The sequence below is a fragment of the Callospermophilus lateralis genome, chromosome 9 (assembly GCF_048772815.1).
Source record: "Callospermophilus lateralis isolate mCalLat2 chromosome 9, mCalLat2.hap1, whole genome shotgun sequence".
In the NCBI taxonomy this organism is placed as follows: domain Eukaryota; kingdom Metazoa; phylum Chordata; class Mammalia; order Rodentia; family Sciuridae; genus Callospermophilus; species Callospermophilus lateralis.
The window spans coordinates 60160570-60182428 of NC_135313.1; the positions used below are offsets into that span (position 1 = coordinate 60160570).

The window sequence follows — 21859 nt, forward strand, 5'->3', positions numbered from 1 at the left end:
TAACAGTAAGGGATATTTGAAAGGCATAAGTCCTTTGTGAGCAGAAAGAGAAAAGAAGTTAAGAAAGGGTGAGAAGCAGCCACGGTGGTACTTGCTTGTAATCCCAGCAACTTGGGAGGCTGAGGCAGGAGGATGGCAAGCTCACAGCCAGGCTGGACCACTCAGTGAGACCCTGTCTTAAAATAAAAACTAAAAAGGTCTGGAGTTGTAGCTCTATGGTAAAGCACCTCTGGGTTCAAGTCCCAATACCTCAAGACAAAGGTGGGGGAAGGCGAAGATAATCACAAGATTTTGGTAACAAGAAAGCAGATGAGGAAATGGTAACAGATTTAGCAAGACAATTAATCCTAAACTGCAGCAAGAACAGCTGTAGGGCAACCTGGTTTGTACCAAAGGAATCTCCCCCCCAACATACACACACACCCTCTTTGCAGAGACTTAGAAATTTCTAGACCGAGACACCTCTGGAAGTGTGGGAGAATCTAAAACAGGAAAATTTCTTTTAAATTAATGAACAAGGTCAGGTGTAGTGGTGTGTGCCTATAATCCTAGTGACTTGGGAGGCTGAGGCAGGAGGATTGAAAGTTCAAGGGTAGCCTTAGCAATTTAGAAAGGTCCTAAGCAACTTAGTGAGAACCTGTCTCAAAATAAAAATTAAAAAACAGGGTTGGGGGGACTGGAGATGTGGCTCAGTGATCAAGCACCCCTGGGATCAATCCCTAGTACTTAAAAAAAAAATGGACTAGGCCTAGCTCAGAGGTAAAGTGCCCCTGAGTTCAATCCCTAGTATCAAAAATAAATAAATAAGTACAAGTAATGAAGAACAGCCTTATCACCAGATTTTCCTCCCCAGTTGTAGAGGAAGATTTTCTAGAACAGAAGGTTTCTGTTTATAGTCACTCAGAGGTGAGTGATACTAAACCCAAACAGTGGGTAGATGAATGCTTCTACATACTGAGTGTTGAAACTCCCAGCTTTCTTTTTTCACTGGACTCTAGAATTTTGGAAGCTGATCTAGGTGGAAGACTAGTTTATCAGAATTTTCTGAAGGGAAACACCAGTCCAAGAATTGAATCAACATTAGAGAACTTTGTATTCATTTGAGAAGCTGGCCATCAAATGCTATATATGAGCTTCTACACCCAGGGAAGATGCCATAGTAGTGCCACACGGTTATAACTCTGCCCAGAGGGAGAATATGATTCAACTTGGACCCCATTTAGACTCAATGAAGTGAAAAGGAATGGGGAGAAAGCTGTCGGTGAATTCAGAACCTAGAGACAGCAGGTCGACAACTTAATGCAGATATTGTATAAGAAGAAGGAAAAACTACAGACCCACAGAAATAAAAAGAAGGCTTTGTGGAGCGTGTTATAAATAATGGTAAGAAATTTGTAGTATGAAACAGGAAAAAGATGTCTCCTTGACTACAGCAACCATTAAAGACTATGCTTAGAGCACAAACAGAGTCTGGGAAAGAGACCCTGACAAAGGAAAGTGACATCCAACACAGTCCCGTGTGGAATATGAACATCATGGGTCAGGAACATCGTGGACCGCATTGAGAGGATCAGAGAATTATGTCCACTATAAGACGATGAATTCAAACAGGGACAGAATTAAAAACCCAGCCAGCCTGGATTTTCCCTAACCCCTTAGTTAAGTAGATTTGGAAACTGTTTTCAAGAACCCATTGTATAGTATGTAAGAAACCAATGATTAGGTTATAATATAGTAAACTGTATGTAGTACTTTCTGGAATTAACATTCAATTGTTATCAATAATTTTTTTGTTCTTAGAAAATTCCAAATTAAAAGGCTCCTATATCAATTAACAAATATATGAAAAAATGTTCATCATCTCTCGCAATTAGAGAAATGGAAATCATAACTACTCTAAGATAACATCTCACTCCAGTCAGAATGGCAGCTACTATGAACACAAACAATAATAAGTGTTGGCAAGGATGTGGGGAAAAAGGTACACTCATACATTCCTTGTGGGATTCCAAATTGGTGCAACCAATATGGAAAGCAGTATGGAGATTCCTTAGAAAACAGAATGGAACCATCATTTGACCCAGCTATCCCACTCCTTGGTCTATACCCAAAGAACTTAAAAACAGCATACTACAGGGACACAGCCACATCAATGTTTATAGCAGCACAATTCACAATAGCTAAACTGAGGAGCCAACCTAGATGCCCCTCAGTAGATGAATGGATTAAAAATATGGCATATATACACAATGGAATATTACTCAGCAATAAAAGAGAATAAAATCATGCCATTTGCAGGTAAATGGATGGTGTTGGAGAAAATAATGCTAAGAGAAGTTAGCCAATCCCCCCTCAAAAAAAAAATGCTGAATGTTTTCTGTGATATAAGGTGACTGACCCAAAATGGAGTAGGGAGGGGGAGTATGAGAGGAATAGATGAATTCTAGATAGGGCATAGGGGAGGGAGGGGAAGGGAGGGTACAGGGGTTTAGCAATGATGGTAACATGTGATAGACATCATTATCCAAAGTATATGTATGAAGACACAAATTGGTGTGAACATACTTTGTGTACAGATATGAAAAGTTGTGCTCTTTATGTGTAATAACAAATGTAATGCATTCCACTGTCATGTATTTAAAAAATAAAATCAATGAAATATTTTAAAAATGAGATATAAATTAGCTATTTGGATTTCCATATGTCCAAAGATGAAGATGAAGCTGATTAATAGATTTTAGTCAATTTGAATTCTGCTGCCAAGATTCTCAATGTTTTCTTACATTTTTCCTTACTTTTTTCTAAATTGTAATTATGATGTTTGCTTCTCTTTAGCCACTTCTTAGTTAGGAGGTAATTTTTTTGAAGTTTAAGTTGTTCCTTTTGACCAACATTTCTTACTAAGATTCTTACTTTTTATATTGAGATCAAATAATTTGCACTTTTACTTATATATATATGCTTATTTATTTAGTGTACTAGGAAATGGAACCCAGGTGTGTTTTACCACTGAGCTACTTTCCCAGCCTTTTATATTTTTTATTTTGAGAAAGAGTCTCATTTTGTGGCTGGGGCTGACTTTGAAGTTGCAATCCTCCTACCTCAGCATCCTGAACAGGATTATAGGTGTGCAGCACCATGTCCAGCTGATTCATTTTTATATTTTTTTTAAAGAAAGAGTGAGAGAGAGAGAGAGAGAATTTTTTTAATATTTATTTTTTAGCTCTTGGTGGACACAACATCTTTGTTTGTATGTGGTGCTGAGGATCGAACCCGGGCCGCACGCATGGCAGGCCGGCGCGCTACCACTTGAGCCACATCCCCAGCCCCTTATTTTTATATTTTATGTATTTCTTTTTAAAAATTTCTAATTTGTTATATGTGATAGCAGAATGCATTACAATCTATAGTATACATATGGAGCACAGTTTTTCATATCTCTGGTTGTACACAAAGTAGAGTCACACCATTTGTATCTTCATACATGTACTTAGGATAGTGATGTCCATCTCATTCTACCATCTTTCCTATCCCTATACACCCTATTTTGTGTTTTGTGTATTTCTTACATACTAATTTTTATTTTTGTTAATTGAGTCATCAAGGCTAATATAGGTAGGTTAATGTGTCTCACAGTGATTTTTGCTAAATTTTCTTTGCATCTTTTTAATAAATGTTTTTATGTTTTTTAAAAAAGGCTCCTATAAGTAGGTAGATATCTGGGTAGAGAGGACCTTCCTATAGTTACAGTTGGTTCCAGGGCACAGAATGGTCAAAATGAAAGGCAGCTGCCTGATATTTTAGCCTATCTACACCCACTCCTTGGAGCTCTTGGGGCCAATGGTTCAAGTGGAGCTGACTCTACCCCTAGCAATTGATGCAAGGTCATGACCTTGGGCACTATAATTGGTTCAAGAGTGGGCATGTGATCCACACTGGAACAGAGAGTTCATGGTGTGAGAACTCTCAGAAACCCTCTGTGGCAAACTTCCCAAGGTGGTCTTTGTCAATACATAAGGAGGCCTGCCCAGTGATAAGAAATTCATTAGAAGAAAAACAAGGAAGACCAAAGGAAAAAGCCAGTGACTTGGTGAACTTGCGTGATGCCCTGGATCTAAGCAAGTGTTTGGACTTCCTAGTTTTATAGAGCAAGACATCACTCCCTTTTCATTTTTGTTTCAACTAGTTTGAGTTGACTTTGGTCACTTATTCTCGTGAGATCTCACTAATATGCCAAGTAAGCAGCCTATTTCACAGAACAGTGCCTTCACAAGGCATAGCCATGCTATGTGGGGGAGCTCCAAGGTTCTTTTTTCTTGAGTGTGAGCTGAGAGGTGGGAAAAGCAAAGAGAAGAGGCTAGAATGGGAGCTAGAACAGAGCCCCTTGTCCTATTGAGTTTGCCTTTTTAAAAATTGGATTCCCAGAAAAATTGTTCTTAGTTATAGAGAGAAGAAAGGCAAATTTGTTTCACCTCTTATTAATAAAGAGTTACCATGACTCACCTGAAATCTTACACTCCATCAATCTAGGTTGTCCATTATAGTGCAAGTGAACCTTAACCTCAACAAAGTCAGCTCCAAAGATCGGACATGAGCTTCAAAAGAGCAAGAACCAGAGTTAGGAGATGGTCAAAGATAAGAGAGTTGAAGGAGAAAGGGTAAGAGTTGATTCAACTCAACCACTATTTATTAAGCACCCCCTAACTTGTAGTAGGTGCTGCCTTGGACAACATAGATAAAAAGTAGTCTGAGAAATAACCCACCTCCCGGACAGTTCAGGCTGAGGTGAAAAGCAGAGCATTCCTGTACAATACAGTGTTATACAATGCAGCTCATCAGAGGGATCCTAGCCCAGTCTGGGGAAGTCAAAGAGGGCATCAGAGAAGACTCTGCCTATTCAAAGTCCTAAGGAAACGGGCAGGGGTTGGCTTGATTAAGTCAGCAGACTGAGGTGAGAGAAGGGGGATCCAGGCAACATAGTGTGAGCAAAGACACAGAAGACTGGAACAGTCTGAGGTGTTTAGGGAGCTCGAGCTAGCTCAGTTTGGGCTGAAGTGTGATCTGTGAAGTGGGAGATAAGAGAAGAGACTGAAAAAGGAGACAGGACCAAATCAAGAAGACTCCCCTAATGGGGCCGAAACCTACTCAGTGCACATTTGGATGCTTATTTTAATCAAGGAAGCAACAGGCTCAGATGGGAATTTTAGATAAATCCTACCCAGTCACTGAGTCCAATAAGAAAGCTGTGGCATGAAAAAATAGCTTTAAAAGGCCTAGGACAGTCATAGATCAATGGAATAGAATAAAATGCAGAATCCAAAATAAACCCTTACAATGGTCAAGTGATGTTCCCCAAAGATGCCAAGACAGTCCAATGGGGAAAATGTTTTCAATAAATGGTGCTGGGACAGCTGGATATCCACGTAGGAACGAATGAAGCTAGACCCCTACCTACCATACACAAAAATGAATGCAAAATGGATCATAGATATAAAATACAAGAGCTATAATTATACAACACACACTTAGGAGTAAATCTTTGTGACCTTGGATCAAGTGATGTTTGCTTAGATAGGACATCCTAAGCACAATCAACAAAAGACAACCTAGGGCTTCAGAAGAATTAAAAATGCTGTTCTTCAAAAAACACCACCAAGAAACAGAAGAAAACAACTCACAGAATGAGAGAAAGTATTTGCAATAAGGCACTAGTATCCAGAATACATAAAAGTCAACAATAAAAATCGTCAGAGTTTAGAAACACATTTCTCTAAGAAGATACACTAATGCCCAATAAATACGTGAAAAGTTATCTAACATTATTAGTCATTGGAGAAATGCAAATCAAAACTACAATAAAATACTACTTCATACCCACTAAATTAGCTAAAATAAAAAAACTGACAATAACAAGTGTTGGTGAGGGTGTTCAAAAATTAGAACTCTCATAACATCACTTATCAGAGTATAAACTGATATTGCCACTTTGAATCTAGGGCTACCATACCCAGAAATTCAACCTACAGGTAATACCCCAAATTAAGTGAAAAAAAAATGTGTTTACATCAAAAGTTATGCATGAATATACACAACAGCATTATCTGAGAAGTAGAAGTGATACAAAAGGCTACCAACTGAGTGAATAAACAAAATATGGCATGTCCACACAATGGAATAGTCATCCATAAAAAGGAAGAAAAATACTGATACATTGTACATCATGAATGATGGTTGAAAACATTATGCCAAAGGAAAAATGCCAGACACAAAAGACTACATATTGTATGATTCATTTATATGAATTTTTCAGAATAGGTAGATCTAGAGAGACAGAAGTTAGATGATTATTGGTTTCCTAGGGCTGGTGGGGTGAAGGGTAAGGGAAGGATTGCTAATGGGTATATGGTTTCTTTTTAGGTAATAAAATATCCTATGATTAGGTGATATTGGTGGCTGTACAACTTTATGAATATACTAAAAACTATTGAATTGTAGACTTTCATAAACCCTGGTTATAACTTATTAGGCTGATAACAACCATCCCAACAACACAGGCCTGGACTAAAACCTTGAGACAAAGGGTGGGAGAATCTCAAGAAAACTTTGTGGAGAAACTTTTCACAGGTCCAAGCATCAGGACCTTGTCATGTACTGTTTAAAGGAAGTGAAGGAGAGAGAAGTCAAAGTGACTCCTCATTTCTGATGGGGAGGAAGTGGAGGAATAGAAGGGAGAATGAGATGCAGGCAATACCAAAGCACCTTGGCTCTCCAGGCCATCATGAGAAGAACAGAAGATGCTGATGGAGAAAAGAGGGAAGAGTTTCATTTCCATCAACTGAGGCTGACTTAACAACTGTGATGAATGGGGTCCTACTGGGTGCAGTTTTCACATCCTATGATCTCAACTAGGAGTCTGCAAGCATCTCTGGAAGTCTTAGAGGCTAGGTAAGGTCCAGGAATCTGCATGAAATCACTGACATTTTTCAAGATGTGGGCTCTGTGCATGCCTGACTTCTTGTCATGCAGATCAGAAACATCTTTTACAGAAATATTGGGTTACTTGCCAAATACTAAGTCTAAAAGGATACTAGAACCCAGGTCTCCTTGTTAAATTGCACAATCGACTATAAAAGTTAAACAAAACATTAGCCTGTTCTTGTCCTTTAGGCATTTGCTAGGACACACCCCAACACATGCAGTTATACGTGAAGTCCTGGTGTAGACCTTCTGAGGTACCCTGCTTCAGAGTCCAATGACCAGGAAGACAGTGAATGTTCACAGTGTTTTTCTTATCGTGTCCCTCAACAGTCTGACTTTGGTGAGGTTCCCATACCTGCTCAGCCATACCAGGTGTCCTCTTTTGCACCAGTGAACAGAAAAAGACTTCTAGTTCACCTGGCCCCATTGATTGAGAGGGTGTTGATGGTTGATGAGCAAGGGACAAAAGGACACCCCTTCCCTCAAAGGCCCATGACTAGAGCATAAGAAAGTGCACTTCCAAGTCATTTTGCAAGAAAATTCTAGGATGATAGAACAAGGAAGCATTTGAGGTGTGGTCAAGTTTGCAGACTCAGGGGACTGGAGAAATTCTTCCCTACTCTGGATGAGACAATATAATCCCAAGAACAGGACCTTACAGGTTTCAGCCCTGAATGCCACAAACCAGGAAAAGGTAAAGAGCAACCTCATACCAGCCTTTTTACCTTTCAGTTGCCTCTGCTTGGTAAACCCTGAATGGCTCTGTGGCTTGTTCCCTGCCTTTGATTGTTTTGTCTGCACATTTCCTGCTAAGAGTTTACAAAACAGCACTCTTGAGCAGGAAGATAAGAAGCACCTATTTGTTGAATAACATCAAGGGGGAAAACTGCTCGCTCATCCATTTTGTTGTTAAGTTGCTCAAAAGGATCAAAATACCAATTAACTTGCTGGCTCAGAAATCTTTGATACCCTCAGATTTACTGACATTTTGAAACTCTTGTTCATACTTGCCTAATGGCTTTCTGATTATGAACAAAGAAGTGCCAATCTGTTTAGCATTTGACCTGTTTTCTTAAATATTTTTCTGTATTCAACACTTTGTGGCTAAAAATACTTGACTAGTTACATTTATGAGCTAATTTTTTTTTTTGTTGCTCCACCTCCAAATTTAAGAGAGAGAGAAAACAGAGGCTTAAAGACATTTAAGCCATCTCATTCTTATTTTTAATTTAAAAGCTCTCGATGTAAGGAACTCTTTCATCCTTCCTTCTCCCATCCCCATGGAATTTAGCAGAATTTGGAAGACTTGATGAAGCAAGCGCTGCCATATTTAAGATCCATTCTCTCCTGAGAATAAGGTAAAAAAAATGACCTTGGGCACCTGTTTTAGAATGGGAGTAAAAAAGCACTAATGGTGGCCAGCAAGCAGATTTTAAAATGGATTATAATATTCCTCTCTGGGCATGCTCAGAGTGTAGTGCTTCTTTCTCAGAGGTGATTTTTGATTACTGTTGTTCCTTATTTCTTCACAGAACATTCTGTAAATCCGACCTGAAATCATATGCATACACAAGGCATCCCTGTGGCAATTGTCCAGAAAAGAGCAGCCCTGCATCCAAAGGCAGTTTCTAGGTTTAGAAAGTTATTTATGCAATTTATGTGTTCAATAAATATTGATTAAATGCAGTGAACTGAGATTAACTATGTGGATACTGAAAACAGACTGTTTGGGTTCAAGTTCTGGCTCTATCATTTATACCATGGGACCTTGGAAAATAATTTAAATTCTTTGTGCCACCTCAATGGCATATTACTCAGCCATAAAAAACAATGACTTTGACTTTTGCCGGTAAATGGATGGAACTGGAGACTGTCATGCTAAGTGAAATAAGCCAATCCCAAAAAAACAGAAGTCAAATGTTCTCTCTGACATGTGGATGCTAACCACAACAAGCGGGTGAGGGGAAGAGAAATTCAGTGGATTAGACAAAAAATGAAGGGATGGAAAGGGGGGTGGGAACAGGAAAGACAGTAGAATGAGTCAGACATAACTCTCCCATGTTCATATATGAATATATGAACATATAACTTCACATCATGTACAACCACAAGCATGGGATCCTAATTAGAATAAGTTATATACCATGTATGCATCATATGTCAAAAGACACTCTACTGTCACATATACCTAAAAAGAACAAATAAAAAATAAATTCTTTTTGTGACCTGATGTCCTCACCAGTAAAATGAGAATAATAATAGAGCCTAGCTTCTAGTATTGTTCTGTGGATCAAATGAGATTTTACAGTTGAGAATAGTGCCCTAAAATGTCCTGTACTCCTAGGAACTTTTAGGTGCCAGGTAAGTGCTCATTATTACTGTTATATCATGTCAGACCTAGAAGAGGAATGGCTGCTTGGGTACCTTCAAATCCTCCAGAATTTTGGCCCATGTATGAAGGAATACATCCATCATAAATATCTGCATAATTTGAGACCTAAGAATTTATAACATGAAAAATGCCTATGTATATATTTATTTTCAATGTGATCAGAAGGAAGCTTATTCTGTCCTCTGGATCACTGCAGCTTAATTGGCACACAATAAAAATACAACATTTCAGCAAGTACATGGCAGCTGGTAACCATTCAGTAACCTGTTTGGAGGGAAGTGGGCAGGAGGAGCAACCACAGGGGACAGGAATGACCAGAGGACAGCTATATTTGCAACACACATTTCCTCCTCCCCTCCCTAGGACTGGGGATGGAACCCAGGGCTTCATGCATGCTAGACAAGCACTCTACCACGGAGCTACACCCAGGCCCTATAACATGCATTTCCTAAGATGCCACACTGACCTTTTCACAAACTCTTCGAAGAGGATGCGGTGGGAATAACCCTGCCTTCTGATGTTGACGGTCTCCAGGATCCCTGTGGAGCGGAGCTGGGTGAGGACCCTCTCTCGGGAGAACTTCAGGGCCTCTCGGTCATCATTGGGTTTAATGCAACGCACAAAGTGGGGCTGTCCAATCACCATTTTGGAGAGCAAGTCCATCAGAGAATACTACCAGGGAGAAAACCACACACAAAATGAGGTTAGCACCAGCGTGGACCCAGAGGGGCCTCTAAGAGCAGTTTGGGATTTGTGAATGACTCACAGACCTTTGAAGCAGAACATGAAATCAATAATAGCAGATGGCAATATAAGTTCTCCTTAGAGCTAACTGAAGATTCAAAAGCATTCTTTAATCATCTCCTAGAGCCAAGCAATATCCCCGCTGGCAGAAACCTATCTAAGAACACGCTCTAGTTGGAATACCCTCAGGTATCCAAAATGAATGTCCATAAACCATAAGTTAAAATACCCAAAGGTGGGACTGGGGTTGTGGCTCAGCGGTAGAGCACTCGACTAGGAAGTGGGAGGCCCTAGGTTTGATCCTTAGCACCTCATAAAAATAAATAAAATAAAGGTATTATGTCCAACTTCAACTAAAAAATAAATACTAAAAAAATTACCCAAGGGTGGTGCATGCCTGTAATCCCAGCAGCTCAGGAGACTGAGACAGAAGGATCACAAGATCAAAGCCAGTCTCAGCAAAAGCAAGGCGCTAAGCAATTCAGTTAGATCCTGTCTCTAAATAAAATACAAAGATAGAGCTGGGGAGGTGGCTCAGTGGTCAAGTATCTCTGAGTTCAATTCCTGGCACTCCCCCGCCCACCAAAAAATAAAATACCCAACTTTGAGGAAAAGGTTTGTTTCTTTAGCCTAAGAACCACCAGAGAGTCTAAGTGAATCCTACCTATTCCTTATGGCAGTAAGGAAGAGGAACAAAAAAGAATAAAGACAAAACACACACAAAGAAAAATTATAGAAAAAGAAGATTATGATGATCAACTAAGATATACTTGGTAGAGAGAGGAGGAAAGGAGATGTGAAACCAGAGGGGTACTTGTGCGGGGAGGCTGCTGCTGTTCCTCAGGCCAAGCACTGCTGGAACTCCTCTTCCAGGCAACCCTTCAGGGGCAATTAGAACCACACGGGAAATCAGTTCCATGCTTTTATGATCACCCATTACTGATGAAAATTGTTGGTGTCTAGCTTATCAAGGTATCATGATAAGTTTAGTTTTGAGGGACCGTATTTTAAGGACATCAAACTGATTGTCATGGTATAATTCTGAAAAACTATAAGCCAGAGGCTTCTCCAATAATGGGGGGTGGGTTGCTTGGGATCTTGAGGATGATTTCCCATGGCCAAAGAGCCTCCAGATCCCATGCGAACATACACACGTGTACATGTGCGTGTACACACATAGGAAGGGTTACGAGGAGAATGATTATATGGCTGCTAGAGAGGACAGGACCAGAGGGGGGTTTCAAGATAAGAAATAAGTAACAATTAGAAATGTCCAAACACCAGAGTGATCAAGCAGGTACTGAAAGCCATCTGCCAGAGATGTAGGAATCACCACATGGGTTGAGTGTTGGAGAGAAAGATCATACCATGAGCTCAATTTAGTCTGCCTCTGAAACCCAAGTGGTTCAGCTGGACTTTGTGGCCTTAGATCCTTTTGTACCCACTGGCCTTCCATGGAGTCTTCTATCCACAGTGCTCATTCTTAGCTCTGAAGGTCCTGCCCTTCAGCCCACCTGCACCTTTAGCTCTTGAGCCACATCCCACCCCTGATCACCCATCCCTGTAGAACCCCTTCCACTGTCAACCCCATTACACCACCTTATTCTTCTCCCACTGAGATAGGTTCCTACTTTGTCGTAACAGCATCTCCACCATGAAGCTACCCACCTTAGCTCCCAAGGGCTCCTGATCTCTAACAGGCTTCCAACTCTAATGCTTTATAATAATTTGAAGATGAATGAATCTGTGCAAAGGGGTAGAAGAGGGCTGTGTCTTACCTTTGCTATATAATGGGCATTTAACAGAGCCCTTCTAGAGACAGATGTTTTTACCCAAAGGAGGCAGATGTGGGAAATAATAAGGCTCAGGAAAATGGATTTTGCAATGGGTCAAAAAATCTCATACTTTTCTCAGTATCTGAACTTGGTAAGCTATCTTCGAGGATTTTATTAACTAGGACTGTTTGCTGAAGAAATGGCTGACTCTTGTAGTTGTAAAGCCAAGAAGGCTAACAGAATCAGGGTGCCCAATGGACAGGGCTGAGTGCCAATGTTCTCTCTGCTGCCACCTCCACACGTACCCAGCCCCCCCTCACACCACCCCACTTTCTTAACTGGCTCTTGAGCTTCGCCCTGTTCTAATGACTTTGAACCTCTTGTAGGAAGGCTTGGCAAGGTCTTTCTGGAAAAAGGCTTCCTAGAGATCAACGAGACCCCATACCCGGAAGTAAGAAGCCATGGTTTGCCTCTTCATGTTGGTGCTTTCTTCTGGATGCCGCATCACCTCCAGGGTGTCCACCTAGAAGCAGAGAGAGAGGGAAGTGGTTTGGGAATACAGATACTTCCTTCATTCTCCAGGTTTTCCCATATCTGAAAGGCTATTTGATAAATATCTGAGGGACCTGATGTTTAAGATACAACAGTGTACACTGTCGGGAGAACTTTAAAAGAAGAAAAAGGACATGCATTTTTCAAGAAAACTAGAAAGATCCCTGAGGCTGGGTGACTATAAGGACACAGATCCCAACCATAGGGAATGAGGCCACCATCAGTCACCCTCCAGGCCATCAGACTCTGATGCCCAATATGCTCCTGCCTCCCACAGTTCCCAAGTGCTCACTGCAGGCAGGAGCTCGGGTACCAAATCACCAGGGAACGCAGTGGGTGACACATGTTCCCAATTATCTCTTCAACTACCTGGGCTGATGGAAGAAATTTCTGGATGGAAAAAAAAAAAAGTAGGAATGGATGACAAGCCACCTGTGTTTCATTATTGTAACTCAACAACAAAAATCCTTCTTTGGTGGGTGGAGTCCATGAGTGGCAGTTTCCCATCTACCCTGAGAATACTACCAGGGAGAAAACCACACACAAAATGAGGTTAGCACCAGGGTATGAGGCAGAAATGTCAGCACGTTCTGCGAGGTGGACCGCTGTCCAGGCAGCCACCTCCCCGTGGGGTGAGGACATCTGCAGCCTTGTTCAAGGAAATCAACAAATGGATGCTAAAAGCAGTGGTGGGGGGCGCTAGGAGGGGAGAATAATGAGGTACACCTGGAGGGGTGTTCAGGCCACTGAGAAAAATGGAAGGAAACACTTCAATTGGGTTGGAAAAAGAAAACAGGTCTGTTAAGAAGGGGGAAAAACAGGGACGAGTTATCAAAAACTAGAAGAGCAACCCAAACAGGGAGCAGGAATATGACCTGGGTGAAGACACATCTGGGCTGTGCAGCTTTCTCTTTTATGGGCTGCATTCTGGAGGCCAGCATGTCCATCCACATGCAGCTGTAACAGCAACTCACCTGCCTGTCTTCTTTTTAAATTTGTAATGAAAAAAGGAGGAAAGGAAAAAGTCTGTGTTTGGAAGGGAGGATGCTCTAATACTAAAAAGGGAAGGCACAGGGTCCCCTGTGGAGATGCTACCATGCTCAGATGGGTCTACACTGATGGGTCTACACTGTGGGTTTCTTCCCTCTCTCAACCCCCACTGGAGCACAGAGCTCAGAACTGGTGAGGTTTGGGGTAAGCTAATTAGTACTAAAGGGAAGATTTTGGCTGGAGTCAGCCTTTTGCTGAATGGTAAATTCAAAGAGATTTTTTTTCAACATTTTTTCCTCTGTATTTTCTCCCCTCACCCTGCTTACACACAAGAACAGGTTTTCATTCCCTTTCCAAGTGTTATTCTGTATGAGAATTCAAGGACAGTCACCGGACCTACACACTCTCTCTCTTTCTCTCTCTCTCTGGAATTTTCCCCAACCACTTGGTGTGTGTGTGTGTGTGTGTGTGTGTGTGTGTGTGTGTGTGTGTGTGTGTGTGTGTTTTGTGCTGTGGATTGAACCCAGGGCCTGTGCATGTGAAGCAAGCACTCTACCTACTGAGCTATATCCCCAGCCCCCAACCACTTCCTTTTATTTAGAGATCCTCCCTGAACCTGTGTAGGTGGTGAGGGGTGGACCTGTTACCCCCTTCAGAAGGTACAGCAGACCGTTGGCATTCAAGAACTTAAGAGCTTAGTGACCAGAAATGCTTGATGGCCGAGTCACAATTTTGTTAGCTTGTTTGTTTGGGCCAGCAGGCTAGCCTTGAACTTGTGGGTTCAAGTGATCCTCCTGCCTCAGCCTCCAGATTAACTGGGACTACAGATGTATGCCACCAGCTACTGGGACACAGTTTAAAAGGAATTGTAGATATTACTTTCTAGCTCAGCAGAGATTTGTAACCTGTAGCAAAATGGAGGGGGGCGGGGGAGAAAAAACAGAATGCAGCACCAATTTGCACATCTAAAGTTGTAAAGCTGGTGGTGTGGACAGGAGGGAGGCCCCAGCAAGTAGGATCTGAGCCTCACCACCCAGCACTCTGTTTCAAAAGGATTGTCCTTGCATTCACATATAGAGTAACTCTTGGAAAGGAAATGAAAACCTGTTCTTGGTTACCTACAACCTCCAAATGCTAATGTTTGTCTGTAATTCATCACCTACATACTCAGCACTGTATTTTACTGAAGAAATAATAAGTCGTTGAGATATTTTCTAATTTAAGAATTCAGACAAGTCTCAGGTTGATGAAAGGTCTCTCGTATATTTACATAGCCATAAGGTTCTCCTGAATACAGAGTGGATCCGAAAGAGGGAACCAATCTTAAAACAATCAGTAGAAGGGATATTCTAGATAAAACCACTGTCTGCCTAACTCAGGACACTTTCCTCCTATAAAACTGATTTACACAATAATATAAATCATTTGGAGCTGACTGAGTAAGCTCACTTTTTGGCCCAGATGGCAAATGTCCTGCCTAGTCCTTGTGAGTGGAGCGCGTTGGCCTTCAAGTTCCATGAATAAGCTTTGCACATTGTGTTGCAGGTCCCCAGCCATGACGGCTGAGCAGGTTTCCAGGGATGGCAATCAAAACTTGAGAAATAAAACATGCATTGAGTGAACCCTGTGTGAGATCATTGTCCTGTACTAAATGCTTTACCTACATTACGTCAGTGAACTTTCAAAATGACAATATGAAATAAGTTCTACTATTAGTCCCATTCTACATATGAGAAAATGAAGACTGAGAGATTTCCAAGATTTTGGGTAAGTTTTCCAGAGTCTTGCAGCCTAGCAGTTCTGATTCCTAAATGTGACTGACTTCTCAAACATTAAACATTATACACCACCAAGTTATGTGGTTTGATATAACTTATAAAATCAAAGTCTGAAGCATAGTATCATAAAAAGATTTGCCTCATCTGTCAACTGAATTTACTCTAGGATAAAGACATAGACTCCAAAAAGTCCCATAAATCATCCAGATCTTGGCAAAAAAAAAAAAAAAAATGAAAACTTGAAAAAATTTCTCCAGGTCTCAGTAAGTGCTCACTATTTGCATTCTGAAACCTCAGAAGTGCTTAGACTTATTATCTTCCTGACAAGGCCTTTTGTCAAGAATTTTTACTGCTACCAAGTGATATATTCATCCCTTAAGAAGGGTGCCTACAGCATCACCCCTCTCAAAAGCCCCTGTGGCACTGAACAGGAAAGTAAGCCTGGTATTGCAAACAGGCCTGAGCAGCCATGCTGCCCTTGTTGGAGCTGGCTGGGCTCAGGACACGCCTCCCCCCACCAGGACATGGCACCTTGGCCTTTGGAAGAGCAGAAACAGGAAGGCTACTCCTTGTTTTTTGCTTTCTTTTCTGAAGCAGTCCATAAAGGTCACTCTCTCACGGTCTTCCCTAAGGCCTTCATATGACCAGTGTCTTATCTTATACCAGAAGGAAACAATGTCACACAGGGACACCAAGAAGGATCTAAATAAATTGCCCCTAGTGTATTAGCACAGGTCAACCTTTTTGCCTTCCAATGATACCTCTGCACAACTTTCTGTAAAAACACATAGATTGTTCCTTTGGGACTTCATTTCTGAAGGCTCTCTGTCATGTAAAACTTACATTAAATAAATGTGCATGCTTTTTTCTCAGCAATCTGTCTTTGTCATGAGGGTCTCAGTTATGTACCTTATGACGAATGAGGAAAAGATATTACTTTTTCTCCCTTACAAAGCACAGCTTCATCAAGGGCTGCTTTTTGCTCTTTTATCTTGGATAAGGATAAGACAAAGACGATTGGAGGTTGTTTTCAAAATTATTGTTGCCCTTCATATTTTGGGATGCCTTCATTTGAACTTCCAACTTACTTCCTTTCCAAGTAAAAAAGAATCTATGGTCATTTGCATCTTACCTATACATAATAATAATAATGTTATTATTATTTTAATGATGTAAATATACTAGAAGGCATGCTTCTCATCTGGGCAGGGCCTGTAGAGTAGCAGATACTGCAGGAAGAGAGAAAACACAGTTGGATGGTTTGGAAGTTAGGGGAAATGTCCTGGCAGGCTCCCGCAGTCAAAAATCAAATAAGGGAAAAGAGGGGAATCTGGGCTAGAGGAATACTGTACAGGAGTCTTTAATATTTTTGCACCATGATCTCTTTTAGAATCAGGTAGATGCCAATAACTCCAAAACAAACAAACAAACAAACAAAACCACCCCATTTCAGTCCATCTTCATCTCTCGTGCATTCTATAATTGCAAATTTGCCCCCTTGCTAACATTTATTTGTAACCCCCATAAGTCAATGTTCACAAAGCAGTGAAAACTTTGAGTCTCCGATGCACAAGTTTCCAACTAAAGTCAAAGAGGGTGATGTTTCAGCTCTGCTCCTATAAATGAGTGTCTATTTTTGATGTCTACTTAACTGCCTCACTTTTGCACTTATTTCTGTTTTGTTGGTGCTGTTTGAAATGGCCCCCAGGTATAATGCAGAAGCACCTGTTCACCATTCCTAAGCCCAATAAGGTTTCATGGTGCCTCGTGGAAAAGGTACACGTACCTTGAGCTTTACTTGGGCATGAGTTTTTGTGCAATTGGCTGAGTTCCATGATACAAATGCTGCAATAGAAGTGCTCTTTTACATACATAAAGAAATGCTGGATATAATTAATTATTTACCAGAAATATATAGTAAAGAAGGTAGCATTAAACCAAAGCATAGAAAATGAGATTATGCATTGACCTGTTGACTCTGACCAGTGTCTCTCAGGAACCTCACCTTCTATTTTTCCAAGGAGCAATGTGTCAGTGTTTGCTGATTCAGGGACTGCAGTGACTTACAGACTAGGACTTTCAGAAATACCGAGAATTGGCTACATTTAACATAAACAAAAGTTTAAGTGTAAGATCAGGAGACTCTGGGAACCCCTCCATGTTTCAAAAATATGAAATAGAAAGTTCCAGAAATAAAGAATTCACAAGTTTTCAATTATGCGCCATTATAAATAGATTGCCATCCTTCTTGGTCCTGCACAGGATAGGACTCAAATTATGTAAGTCCCTTCTGGGGGTCCACATAACCCCTGTTAAATAATATTCTCTCATAAAGTAGCAAGGTTGAAAAGTAGGACATAAAAATGGATCCGAATAGCAATGTGGGTACAAAAATTATTATTAACAAAAATATTCTGTGCAAGAAAGTCTTTTATTCTCAGGAAAAGTAAGGATAAATATATACATATATAAATATATCTGCACTAATTTAGGGAGATATTCAACAGTATTATGTGTGGTTGAATTGCTTATTCTTTATTAAAATTAATATTTTATGTGAAAAATAAGAAAATTCAGAGATGTGACCCGTATATGTTTCTATCAAGGTAACAGTTTTGGGAGTTAATACATAGTCTTCTCTGATCATTGGGGGATATATCCAAAGACCCCCCTATGGATGCCTGAAACTGTGTATACTACCACAACCCATATATCATGCTTTTTTCTATACATATGTAACTATGATAAAGTTTAATTTATTTATTAGGCACATTTAGAGATTTAAACCTGTTTTAGTCAGCTTTTTCATTGCTGTGACTAAAAGATCTGACCAGAATAACTGTAGAGGAGGAAAAGTTTTATTAGGGGCTCACAGTTTCAGAAGCCTCAGTCCATGGACAGCAGGCTCCATTCCTCAAGATTCAAGGTGAAGCTGAACATCATGGTGGAAGAGTGTGGCAGAGACACGCAGCTCACATGATGATCAGGAAGCAGAGCCAGAGCTCCACTTGTCAGACACAAATATATACCCCAAAGCCACGACCCCAATGCTCACCCCCTCCAGCTACACCTACCTGCCTTCAAATACCACCTAATTAATCCCATTAGGTGATTAATTCACTAATTGGGTTAAGGCTCTCATACCCCAACCATTTCTCCTCTGAACCTTCTTCCTTGTCTCACACATGAGCTTTTAGGGGATAGTCACATCCAAACCATAACAAACCCATACCAAATAATAAAATTGAGTAATTATGACAAAATACTTTAAAAAAATGATTACTATTGTCTTTTCACTTAAAAGAAGTATTTTACAGCTTCTCCTGGGCGTATTCAAATTATAAACATCACTACTCATGCTTTGGTTAAAATAAAGGTTACTTGAACACAAATCCTGATTCAATTACTGTGATACCATGACAGTTAATCTGACAACTGAGGTAACTACCAAGTACCTAATGTGCAGTTAGAATATACTGCCGCAGTCTGGCTGGGCACAAATCACGAGCCACTGAAGCAGGAACAAACTTTATTTTTGAAACTGCCGCTAATGCCCCATACACTCCCGGCCAGATTGCCGACCAACCCACGCGGTGTTCTCTCTGGCAATATACTATATGGAAACATTGGACCAAGGGATGATTCATATCCTGAGCAGAACCAGAGGGATGGCCTACTGCTTAAAATGGTGCACAATTTAACACTTATGAATTGTTCATTTCTGAATACTCCATTTCATGTTTTTTGACCATGGTTGACTACAAGTAACTGAAAGCATGGAAAGCTAAACCATAAATCAGGGGGATTAGTGTATATGCAATGAATATCAACCAGGCAGCCCTTGATACCCTGGCTAACCATTAGCTGGTAGGGCAGAATTGTTAAAAAAAAAAAAACATACTTTACAGCTGGATATTATTTATGAACGCTCTAACCCCCTACACACACATACCCAGACAAAGTATAGAACTCATGTTTCAGACAGCAGAGCAGAACAATAGGAAAGAGTAAGATTTCTTTCCTCCCTGTTGATTTTATTTTATCACTGATATCCTCCTCTGCAGGCTGGTGATAGTCTCAAGGACATGTGTTTTATCTCTTTCAAGGTGGATTTTATTTTCAATTGTCATTATCTTGTATCTTAAGTGGTCTTTCTGAGAATCAGAATTATATAGATTCTATGATGTTCTTTTTTTTTTTTCTTCAAATCTCCTAATACCTGATTTCCCATATAGCTTCAAACTCTCTACCATACTACCAGACTGCCCAGACAGTGGGCTGAATGAAGGGAACTAACACCCTCCACGGCAGCTTTCTCTGCAAGGTAGGAACAACTGCTCTCCCCCACACCCACACATCATTGGTGTGAATTTTCTGCTCACCTTAGCTCTCCCAGAACTGAAATGTGGAGGCAAAGATCTTGAGGCTGCTATTATCTTGGCTCTTGTCTGGGCCAAATTACCTGAGCAAAAAAAGATAAAAAACTTAAATTGAAGGAAAAGTTAAGATACTCAATCATGAGTAATTTCTCCCTTTGTGTTCTTATCTTTTTAAAAAACTTTTCAAATGATCTATTCTGAATTTGAAAAAATTTGAATTTTTAACTTCAATTATATCAATTATAATAACTACCTTTAGACTGTAAGTATTTTTAAATAATTTATAAATACAATTTATAATGTAAATTGTATTTGCATTAGTTTTACAAGCAACAAAACGTATTCAATTTACAGACTTAGAAGGAAATCACTTCAACATAATAAAGAAAATGTATGAAAAACCTACACCTAATATCATGCTCAACAGTGAAAAAAATGCAAGCTTTTCTTCTAAGATCAGGAACATCTAAGTAGTACACTCACTACTTCTATTTAACATAATACTAGAATCCTAGCTAGAAGAAGTAAGCAAGAAAAAGAAAGAAAATCACCTAAATCAGAAAAATAAGTAAAATTATTCAAGATTATGTCATCACAGATAACATAATCTTATGGAAGCCCTGAAGAGTCCACATTAAGAAGATAGTGTCAGCACTAATAAATGAGTTTAACAAATATGCATTATAGAAAATCAACCTACAAAAATCAGTCATATTGCTCTACAATAACAATAGACTAGATGAAAAAATTAAGAAAATAATTAATTCACAATAACATAAAAAGAATATAAATACTTAAGCATAAATTTAATCAAACTGCAAATTCAATATGATCCCTAACAAAATTTCAATGATATTTTTGCAGAAATAGAGAAAAAAAAAAACCTCAAAAATTGTTTGGAACCACAAAGGGTCTCAAAAGCTGAAATGATCTTGAGAAATATAAAAAGTGGAGGCTTCACATTTCTTGACTTCAAAACACATTACAAAGCTATAGTAATCAACACAGTATAGTACTAGCATAAAGACAGACACATAGACTAATGAAACAGAGTGCCCAGAAATAAACTCACGTATCTATGACCAATGATCCTTGACAAGGGTGCTGAGACTACAAAATGAGGGGAGGGTCTGCATGCTAAAGAATGAAAATGAATTTTTATATTATACACAGAAATAAATTAAAAATGAATTAAAGACTTAAGCATGAGGCTGGACATAATAAAACTCCTAGAAGAAAACAAAGAAGAGAAGTCTCATGAGACTGGTCTTGGTGATGGGATTTTGGATATGACACAAACAGCGCAAGCAACAATAGACAAGTTAGGCTACATGAAAGCAATGCTTTTGTGCAGCCAAGGCAAAATCTACAGGGTGAGAGAAAACATTTGCAAGTCACATATTAGATTGGGGTAAATATTCAAAAGACATAGGCATACCTACAATTCAATAGCAAAAAAAAAAAAAAAAAAAAAAAAAAAAAAAAGTAACCCAATTAAAATATGGGCAAAGGAATTGCATAGACATATCTCCACAGAAAGCATATATGGCCTCAAAGGTATGTGAAAAGATGTTCAATATCACTAATACTAGGGAAATTAAAATCAATTCACAATGAAATATTACATCATGGCTGTTAAGATAGCCAGTTATAAAAATAAAGCTTAAAATAGAAAATTACAAATGTTGAAGGTGTGGGAAAAATGAACCTTTACACTATTGGTTTAGAAAACATAGTATGGCAGTTTTTCAAAAATTAATAAGAGATCTACCAAATCATCCAGAAATCTCACTTGAGTATTTATCTCAAATCATTGAGAACAGGATCTTGAAGAGAGATTCACATCCCATATGCATTGCACCATTATTCACTATTATGCAGAGGTGGAAACAAATAAGTGTTCCTTATCAGATGAATGGATAGAGGAAAATGTGGCATATACATACAATGGAATATTATTCAGCCTCATCTGTTAAAGATGGATAAATCTGAAAGCTTTAGATTTATTTCAGTGAAATAAATGCATCACAGAAGAACAAATACTTCATGACTCCACTTAGATGAGGTATCTGAGGTCATCAAACTCATAGATACTGAGAATAGAATGCTGACTGCCAGGGGCTGGGGCGAGAGGAAATGGGAATTGCTGTGTGATGGGTACAAAGTACAGTCATGCAAGCTTTAGAAACCTGCTTACAATAACACACATGTGGTTAAGAATATTGCACACTTAATAATACGCTAGGAAGGGATATTTCATGCTATGTGATT

General features: G+C 39.6%; 1 protein-coding gene across 1 annotated transcript in view; it reads right to left on the reverse strand.

The window, feature by feature from the left end:
* Positions 1 to 21859, reverse strand: part of Myo3b (myosin IIIB) — a 408160-nt gene that overhangs the window by 178694 nt on the left and 207607 nt on the right. Inside the window, exons 23-25 of the mRNA XM_077110313.1 lie at positions 19592 to 19671; positions 12335 to 12412; positions 9837 to 10042 (exon numbers count right to left, since the gene is read on the reverse strand). Coding sequence (XP_076966428.1) covers positions 9837 to 10042; positions 12335 to 12412; positions 19592 to 19671 — 364 coding nt within the window. The remainder of the gene's footprint in view (positions 1 to 9836; positions 10043 to 12334; positions 12413 to 19591; positions 19672 to 21859) is intronic.